At 41.5% G+C, this 10,240-nt stretch overlaps 1 protein-coding gene across 1 annotated transcript in view; it reads right to left on the bottom strand.

Moving 5' to 3' along the window:
• The window catches only part of GFM1 (G elongation factor mitochondrial 1), a 42,801-nt gene extending 35,923 nt beyond the window's left edge, over nucleotides 1–6,878 (bottom strand). Inside the window, exons 1-4 of the mRNA XM_063132043.1 lie at nucleotides 6,792–6,878; nucleotides 5,059–5,211; nucleotides 3,222–3,354; nucleotides 898–1,102 (exon numbers count right to left, since the gene is read on the bottom strand). Of these exons, the coding sequence (XP_062988113.1) occupies nucleotides 898–1,102; nucleotides 3,222–3,354; nucleotides 5,059–5,211; nucleotides 6,792–6,839 (539 nt within the window). The 5' untranslated portion in view covers nucleotides 6,840–6,878. The remainder of the gene's footprint in view (nucleotides 1–897; nucleotides 1,103–3,221; nucleotides 3,355–5,058; nucleotides 5,212–6,791) is intronic.
• Between the last annotated feature and the right edge of the window lie 3,362 nt (nucleotides 6,879–10,240).

Genomic DNA, 10,240 nt, shown 5'->3' on the forward strand with positions numbered 1-10,240 from the left:
AAGAAAAAGCTTTCTTAAGGTTCTAAAACAAAGGTGAGAATAGCCATCAAGGATTCCTCCATCTAGAACCAACTAAAGACTGAGGTTAGTCTCACTCCTGACCCATTGATATTACACAGGTGCTGCAGAAGGCATAAATGGTGCAATTTAAGAGGTTTTTATGGCATTTTTGGAAGGATGCTACATAGTTTTATAATTGAAATCGGATACGTTTTTTTTATTTTAAGAATCCCCATAAATTCCTGAGTGGAAAGAACACTCTAAATGGTTCCTAATATTTTTTGAACTTCACAGTTTTTGATCTTCACACATCTTAAAATACAAACAAAATGGAAGCTTTGATCCAGAAGGGCATTATCATCACCAATATATACAGGACTTGAAATAAGCAAAGTGCTTATGGTGTTTATATTTGGCATGTTTGCTGTAAGAATACATGAGAAGAATGAGCCTAGCCAAGTTTGGGGCCCGTGTGCATCCTCCTCCTTCTCTGGCATGGCTGCAAGGAGGACTTTGGAAGATTTTGCTCCCAAGATTCTTTACGATGATATGGAAAAGCTCAGGAAAATGAATATCATCAAGATCTGGGACATACTGTTTGCTCTTGGGAACTCTAGGTGGCACCAAGACTCTGCCTGCATAAGGCAGCATCACAATTCCCAGTGCCAGCAGCTGTTTCCTAAAAGTAAACGCCACCCAAGGAGCAATGTCAAAAGTCTAGTACTGCCATAACAGAAGGAGAAAAGTGAGGTCTTATCCCCATCTCGCACATGAAAGCTGTTAAAACAAGTCAGAATAATCAACTAGCAAGGATGCTTCAACCCATTTACATTTTGTCAATGTGTTTTGAAAATGTTTGGCCCACTTCTCTCCCCCATCGAATTTACAAGTTCATACCTGAGTTGTTGCACAGCTCTGTTAGGATTTGAGCCCGTTCGATCCAGTTTGTTGATAAAGGTCAAAAACGGGACATTGTACCGCTTCATCTGCCTATTCACTGTCATGGTCTGGCACTGAACCCCTCCAACGGCACACAGCACCAAGATGGCTCCATCAAGAACTCTCAGTGCCCTTTCTACTTCGATAGTGAAATCAACATGCCCTGAAAGTGAGAGGGAAAAAAATCCCAGAATGCTCAGTTCAGACAACACGTTAGTCAACGCAGTATGAAAACACCACACAATGGTTGAGTTTTTAGGAGGTACTCCCCACACAACATGTTCCAACTCTACCATTGAGTAACTATGGGCTACTGTGAAGTTGAGTAAAATCCATTGCGATGTTTGATTGACAGTTCCTGTGCCCTCTCTTCTTCCCTGGTCCTCCCAATGGTATCCCATCAGCCATTGCTGCAAAAAAACAATTCCGGTGGCTCTCCTAGAGCGACACTCGCTCCTTTCGCCACATTGCCTTGTGCAAGACAACATAATGTGTATGCAGAAATGCAATGACTTCCTGAAATACTGAAGCACTTTCCTTTGCCACTCTTGCCACAGAACTCTGTAGCCAGTGGAAAACGTCAACTCAATGCAACGGAAAACTCCACGGAGCCCGCCACACCACACACCAGCTGTGCAGGAACTCTCCTCTGCACAGTATAGATATTCTGTGTGGAGTGTTTTCCAAAAAAAAAAAAACCACCCCAATGTTGTGTGGAGTTTTCCCACCAGAAAACACATTTCTCAATGGTAGTGTAAAAATTCCACCGGGGAAGTTCTAAATCCACTGTTGAGAAACGTGTTGTCTGAACTGAGCTGATGTTTAAAAGCTTCCAACTAGGTTTGAATTCCTGCTCCTGTTGAATTCTGACCTCTTTCCTGTGGTTCTATGTGGCCTTCAGAAATGGTGAGGAACAAATTTAGGCCAAAACCAATATTTCACTAAAGTCACTAAAGAGGTTTTCAGAAAATTGTCTTTAAAACATACTCCACCAGAAATATCAAGTAGATACAATTTAATTTTGAGATCATTTGGCCTCCTAAATTAGAAAATATTCTGATATTGCACCAAAGCCAATCATCAAGAAATAAGAGTTCAATTGTGGTAGACAAATTTAGCGATAAATCAAAATTAATCAGTATAACTTGAAAGGTGAGAGAAAAATGATGAAAACAAATATTACATTTATTCATTTATTACATGTAGATTTCCCCCTTTTCTCCAAGGAGCACAAAATGGCAAACACGGTTTCCCCCTCCCACATTGTACCTTCACAACAACCCTGCGAGGCAGGTTAAGCTGTGCACAAGAGTGACTGGGCCAAGGTCACCAGCTGGGCTTCATGGCTCAGTGGGGATTTGAACCTGTGTCTTCCCTATCCTAGCCTGATATTCTAACCACTACACCAAATTGGAGCTGGCAGCATATGTGAGCACCGGTTTTTCAACTCCGCCACAGAACAACTGGAGCAGTAGCTAATCTTCTGGGAGTCGCTGCAGTGCTATAGTTAAAGCAAGCAATTGGGTTTGAATGTGGAGAACTCAAGCTGAAATCCCCACTGAGCTCTAAACTCACTAAGTAACCTTCAGTGTCAGTCTCTCTAAGCCCAGCATAACTCACAAAGTTATGTGGATAGACTAGCTCCATGTAAGTCATTTTGAGCTCGTTGGAGGAACAGCATTCGATACATAAATAATAAATACTGTCCATGAAAAGAAATCCTTGTGTATCATTGTGGGCATCCTGCACAACAAAGGAACTGCTACCTTATTTTCAGTTTAAAATGTTAGTTTAAGTCCATGTTGGGAAAGCAGAGCACTGTACCCCCCTCCCACAAATCCTCAGGGAGACTTAAACCTCAACACACATTCACCCTTTTGCAGAAAAGGTCCTGTTTGAGAAGCTTGGGACTCTGATCTACAGTAGAAAAATAAAGCTTGAGAAAACACTGATGGATAACACTGGAACACGTTCATAAGAATGTGGTTGGCACTAAGGCATGAGGGCCATACGGCATGTTTACCATAGCTGGGCTGTATGGTGATCTTAGGCACTAGAACCTCCAATTATAAATAATAGGGCTAGTTCAAGTTCCACTTTATACGTTTAGTTTGAAGGACCTCACACAACAATGGAGTTATAGATGCACAATGCCAGTACATTTTTCAAAACAGCTGAAAGCAGGCTAAGAAATTGATTGATAAAACGGATGTCATTTTGGTTTTTAACACTAGGTATATATTGTTCATTTCAGGTATGATTATTCTAGGAGCTCACACTACCTGGGGTGTCAATTATGTTAATATTTGTGTCTTTCCACATGGTATAAGTTGCTGCAGACTGAATAGTGATCCCGCGCTGTCGTTCCAACTCCATCGAATCCATGACTGCACCAACCCCATCTTTTCCTTTTACCTATGGTGAAAGAAAGTGCATCTGCATTTCAGCAAGTCAGTGCATTTCTGCATATACACTACGTTGTCTTGCACAAGGCAATGGTCTGCTCCAAGATGCCGCATTCACACCATCTAGAAATTGCCAGATTTATTTTAAATATTTATTTTATTCTAAAGCTAAACTCTTGTAACCTAAAACATAGGTTGCCATGTTGGCCCATTAAAAAAATCCAAAAATCTCAATAGGCCAATACATTTATAGGACCAACTAAAATGTCACTAACTAGTGAGCAAACTATAAAGTTCTAATTTCATTCCCCCCCTTTATTTTAAGCTATGCAAGGGAAAGATAGGGGAACAGCCATTATTGATTCACTGTTCCAGCAGCCTTTGGTATATTTTGAAATTGCTTTGCAAATACCAGAGACTAAACCAATTAAGTCTGCCATCATCAACATCAACACACTTACCTGTGAATAAGTCCCATTGAATTCAATGAAGCTTACTTCTGAGTACATGTTTTAGGATTGCACTGAAAGTTTGCTTAACACTTCCTGCATTCCATCTTAAGAGTCATACAAAATGCAGACTTTTAGACACTAACATCACGCCCCTGCTGTCCCCCTCCCATTTTGCTTAATATCCTGCCTGAAGAAGAGTTTTATAACTATGTTGTGTCATTTTGATTGGTCACAGTAAAGGTATTGACTTACTAGGATTTCGAGATACCAAGTAGCCTTAATTTGTAAAGCCTGTGGATCAGAAAGATCTTCCACTGAAACCACAGATATCTGTGACGGGATCCCTGTGGGGTTTTGTCGTCATTTCAGCGAGGCGTCCACCAGCAAAAGCAACCGCCACTTCCAGCAATGCTTTCGCTGCTGCGCACATTTTCTATGATTTGCAAACATTTTTTTCTATTTTCCGAAAAGAGCAGCTGCCGGCCACCCATTCAGCATGTGGAGGATGGCAGGATGTGTGGTTAAAGAACGCAGAGGTAACTGAACTAACTACAGAGGGTGGTGGTTTGTGGAAACACAGGGAGCGGCATGGTTCCCATTTGGGTGCCCCCCCTCCTGCTTGTTGTGGTTCTGTTACTCCTTCCCCTCTGTGGTTCCCCTACCCACCCACCATGTGCGCCTGTACAAGCCATAAGACTTCGAGCAGGGCCTCCTTCAGGACACCATAAGGAGTGGCAACACATGTGCACGGAACAGATGCTCCAGAGGGAAAGCAGGACCCAGAACATTTAAGGCTTTGCAGGAGGTAGACTGCACCTTGAACTGCATCCAAAAGGAAACAGGCTATCAACACAGGTGTGGTTATGCTCTCAGCTCCCAGGTTCTGCCAGGGTACCTTCAAACACAACATTTTTCTCCCTGCACAATGTCTTTACGTATTATGCTTGATGAAAGGCATCTGATGCTATATTGGGGCTTAAACAAAACAAACAAATCCAGAGTGCAATTCCTTTCCAGATTCAGAGAACACCACACCACAGTTCATATCCTTTCCTGCATTTTTTAAAACAACAACAACAACTGGGGAGCTTAAAAAAACACTGTCACTGGTATTCCTGGCATGCACTCCTATTTTAAGGCCTCTGTGTGTACTTATACGTTTGATTCAACTCCCCAGAAGGGCTCCCCAATTAAACTGAAACAATAAGATCAGGCAGTGATCAGTATACCCTCACCACTGGAACCAACAAATTCAGAAGTACCTCATGCATTTGTGCTATCCTTCCTGTATAGAAGAGTATGCGCTCAGTTAATGTAGTCTTTCCAGAATCAATGTGTGCAGAAATCCCTATGTTGCGAATCTTTTCGTTGGGAACAATTCCTGAAGAACACCATCTGCAGCTGTTTAAGAGCAGCTGAAATACAAAAGTAGGTTGTAACAATACTGAGTATAAAAGTACACAAGATAAAGACATGTTTTCAGTGAAATATGTTCATGGGGATGATGGGAGTTGAAGTCCAGCACATCTGGAGGGTGCCATGTTGGGGAAGGCTGCTTTGGTTGTTCTACTAGCAATTCCTCCCTGCTCCACAATTCATGTCTCTGACCTATACAAGTGTTGTAGGCACAAAGTTTACCAAGCACCTGATACATTCTGAATGTGCAATCTCAGTAATTCTGGGCAAACATACCAGCAAGCATTCAGTACAAACCAAGTACTATGTGTTGTAACAACTGTGTATTCCAATACTGGACCAATCAGAGTACAAATATGTATAAAGACTGCTACATAGTCAGTCCAAATCATAATGTACTAGTTTAGTTTTTTTACTGTAAAATTGGAAAAATGGCTGCTCTTATAGAATACATATGCAGGATGGAACTGCTACAGCAGTTGATATTAAGCAGTTTCTGAAAGGTTGGAATCATTTTTTGAATATATATCTCCCAAAGTGGCATCCCCATTCTATCTTTCTTTTTTACATTTTCTAAACTCTTGTTAACTATTAACTCTTGTTAATAGTTTGAAATTAACAGATATTGAGGGACAGAATATATGAATTGGTCACCAGCTAACTTAAATTCTTGGTCCCTAGCACTATTTTTTTTCTGATATGCATTTGGACATACAGGTGCTAGTCAGTGGTATCCCTCCTAAAATACAAATATCACTTATTTTACCTGGCATAAATAGAGACAAAAATTATAATGTACCAAAGAAACAGGTCCAGTATCTATTCTGTCAATATTTGTTCTTGTTCCTGGTATACAGTGACCATCTATTATACCGGAAAGTAGTTTTCTAGCTGTTATTCTAGCTGCATTCTAGCTGCTAGGATACTTGTTTTCATGTTTCATTTCCAAATGTTATCATACAGATAAAATATCCTAAGATTTAATATCCTGAAAATTATCACATTCTATACTAAATTTGCATGACAGTCTAAGATTTGCAATAATCAAGTATAAAATGTGGATTTTTCATAGGTATTGGAAGGCATATATTCTGAAGTAAAGACTTCCAAAGTCCTTCAACAGCGTGCTATGAAAGCAGCTCACTTACATCCTTCCCCAATGTGAGGGCCAATCATTTTATTGTAAAAATAAGTGTTTTAGCAGGGTGGGGCTAAAACGTGTGTGAATAGCACCCCACCCCACATCTTCGAGGAAATAATTTCCTCTCAATGGGTGCAACAACTGGCAGAATATCAAGGGGGACTCTTTCCCCTATTACTACAAAAGCTTCACCTGTTGATTTTCTGTCTGTCATGCAATTATCAAAATCACAGACTGTGTTGCTGTTGCCGTTGTTAATGATATGCAAAGGCCCCAGGCCTCTTAAAAATCAGCAGCAGCAGCTCAGGGAGCTGAGCTTTAGGGGTGCCCTCTAGGAAGGCCGCCTTCTCGTTCTCCCACCCCACCCAAGCGCCGCGATGGCATTGCTCCGTTCCCTTAGAAACAAGCCCCGCCGAGCTCTTTCACTGCCCTCCGTACCTGTTGCCTAGGCAACGCCGAACCCAAGAGCCGCCGGCCCCTCAACATGATGCTCCTCCAGACTCAGCCACTTAAAGTCACGCCGACTTCTTCTGCTCCGCTTCCGGCCTAAGCCGGCTTGCGCTTCCGGAGCATCCAGACAGATCATAGAAAAGACCAGATAGACGCCCTCCCTCCCCCGACATGCGCACACATCCCTACAGCGCCACCCATAGCGAGGGGGAAGGAAATGCTAGAAGGAAGACAGTTTAGGAGGAGGAAAGAACTTTTGTTGGGGCCTTCCCTGTGGTACCACTCGTTGATGTTTTAGCCTAGAATTTGTTTCAGTGTCAAGGCATATTCCTGGAAGATATCAGTGTCAGCACCGGTCATTCCAGCAGGTGGTACGGGGGAGATGAGAGCGCGCAGAGCCATGTCACTAACCTGCTGGAAGAATTTCCCCCCTCTTCCCTTTTTCCTTGTGTGTCCTGCCTTTTTAGATTGTAAGCCTCCAGGTATTGACTTAATTGATTATATGTAAGCCACTCTGGAAGGCTTTTTGCATGAGGAGTGGCATAAAAATATTTTAAATAAACAAGCTATTCTTGATGCAGACTGAGCTTCACAGATGTAGTTTTTAATGTTCTGGTTCTTCTAGCATATAGCTAAAAGCAGATGCCTGTTTTTCTATCCAGAATCTGGTTTGTCCTTTCAGCGTAGTTAGCATAAATCCTGGGCACCAACTAGCCCAGGGCTCCCCGACTTTGTTGAGCCAGTAGGTGTATTTCAAATTTTGAATTGGTGCAAAATAGGTGCTGTAGTGGGCATCTTCTGTTGCCTTATTTTTATTATTTATTTGCAATATCTTTAGAGGCTGAGTTCTGGGAAGTCAGGATAGAAATATTTAAATAAAGTTAACTGTATGAAATGTTGGCTAACCCAAAAGCATTTTGCAATTTAGTTTTGGGACAATGACCGCCGTATGTGTCGAGAGAAACTGTCTTACTCTGACCAGTATACCATGCAAGGAAGGGCAGGCATGGTTGGGCACAGGCTGAGGGCCCAAGCCACAGTTTGGGCCCACTGAGAAGAGCCCACTGCAGTTGCTCCTTCTCTTTGTTATTACAACCGGCATTTCTTACTGCCTCTTAATCTGGCCCAGGCATCGCCCCCTACTTGCTCACTGTCTCTCTCCTTGTTAAGCAAGCAAGTGGTAGCAATGAACAAGAGGAGCAATAGCAGCTGGTGACAATGGCAATGAGAAGGTAGACCCGTTGAGGGAGGGGACCCATTGACAGTGTTTTTCCCAAGGGCTTCCCAAAACCTGGAGCTGGTACTGGTAACGTGGTTTCAAGCTTTAAAAAATCCTTCGAATCTTTTTAAAAAACGTATTTGAAGTCATTCTTCTGATTTTAAAGGTACAATCTTGTGCACACTTACTTGGGAGTAATCTTCATTGAACATGGTGGGATGTACTTCTGAGTAAACATGCCTTTAGGATTGAGCTGTAATAGCCTGACCCACTTCGAGGATGCATTTAAAGGGGGTGGAAGTGGAAGACAAACTTAAAGATGTCTTAAGCACATGCTTTTTTCTCTCCCATTGAAATCAATGAAATGTCGAAGTGCTTAACTTACGCATCATATAGAAGAAAATGGACGAGTAAGACTGTTAAAAATTGGTACATCCTGACTCAATTGAGTACAATGGAACTAGAGGTTGCCTTCGTTTCCAAACTGACAGGGAGGAGGCCACAAAGGTATTTTTGGGCTTTAGTTCTGGGGTCTAACGCTAAATAGAAACATAAGCAACAAGCAGCTGAAAAGCAGGAATATTCTGCCAAGTGAGGAAATACAGGCAAGAGTGGACAAGCATGGAGTTTCAGCAAAGTATTTCAGTTATATTCATCATTGAACTAAGAATATTTGGATGACATGGCATTAAGTTCTAGCAAAACATTCACTCAACTCTCATCCCTTATGCCATACAACCCACGCCCTCCCAAGAACAGTCCATGCAGGTGCACCATTACATGTAAAAGCATGTCCCTGGAGAGCACTTATTTGAAAATGAAGGAAGCACCTTTTCCATTTGAATGTGTGGGGGGGGGGGGATGGAACAAATCCAAGTTTTGACATTCAGACTGTCATGTTGTCACAAATACTGCTCATTTCAGTTGTTTGTATTGGTGGAGCGTCTCCAAGACTAAACTTTACCCAACAAGCTGGGAACTAAACCCCAATCTCTGCCCCAGATATATTTCTTTTTATTTTCCCTTTACTGGAAGCCCACTGATTCTAAGGGCACACATAGCCGATGAGCGGTCTGCAACAGCAGCAACACTGTGAACTTCTATCCGATGTATTGCTACAGATGAGTTACAAATAACTTGTAAAAAACATTTTTTCCCCAAATGTAGCTCTTTGAGGAAGAACTCTGATATACTTGAGTTGATTTTGTTCAAGTTTAAATTGTTAAATGTTTTGGGAGGCCACTGTAACTAAGCAACCAAATCGTTGAGCCAAATAATCTATCCAGCCGGGGACTCATCAGTCACACCACTCTATGTTTGGCACTTCTAAATTGAGAATTTAAAGGGTGTACAGAATGTGGAATGCCACAAGCACATGCAGCACGGATAGAACATTTGAGCATCTTTTACATTAGGGAGAGGGGTGAAATCTAGTCTAAGTGATGTTTTTGCCAACCATGCAATCCCAGCTGAAAATTAAGAGTTTAAGATTTTAAAAAAAGATGCTGCTGTAAGAGGCAATGTATTTTAAAAATAATTTTGAAAACATTATACATAAATGTGGTAAGTACTGCCAGTATTGATAACATACCTAATCTGCTAATTGCTTTAAAAAAAACTAGTTAACTTGAATAACCTTTTGAAATAAAGGTTCAAAACAATAAAGGAAACAAGTAGAGATCAGGCACAGGAATTTTTGAGACTTCATTATTACCATCTGTGGGAACCAGATTTGGTTACACAATAAAGTGACCAAGGCAAAATTTGAACTGGAGTTTACATCTGATTCATTTAGAAACAACGCTAGATTTGCAGGTCTTAGTTACCCATTTAGTTCTAAAAGCTTGACTCTGTACCCTCAAATCCTTCCTGTATACATACAGGCTAAATGCTGATTTTGCAACACTGTTTAATGTCAATAGGGAAGTTGGCTCACATTCAGGTAATCCTGGCCAGAACCAGAGGAAGGATGACTTATGTAAAACACCTGTTGTCCTATAAATGTGCTTTAAGCCCTGTTAAGAGTTCCCTATATAAGAAGAGGAAAGCACAGTAAACAGGTGGCAATTTCAGAATCTATGCCTAGAATCCTTGGCTTGATCGCATGCCAGCTGTAATCTTAATGGTAGATGTGAATAAATCAAGGGATTTGTGCCAGAACCCTGAGTTTTCCACATCATGTTCCCTGGCAGCAGCAAGTAGCATCTGTGAAACTAAA

The sequence above is a fragment of the Elgaria multicarinata genome, chromosome 8 (genome assembly GCF_023053635.1).
Source record: "Elgaria multicarinata webbii isolate HBS135686 ecotype San Diego chromosome 8, rElgMul1.1.pri, whole genome shotgun sequence".
Classification (NCBI taxonomy): domain Eukaryota; kingdom Metazoa; phylum Chordata; class Lepidosauria; order Squamata; family Anguidae; genus Elgaria; species Elgaria multicarinata.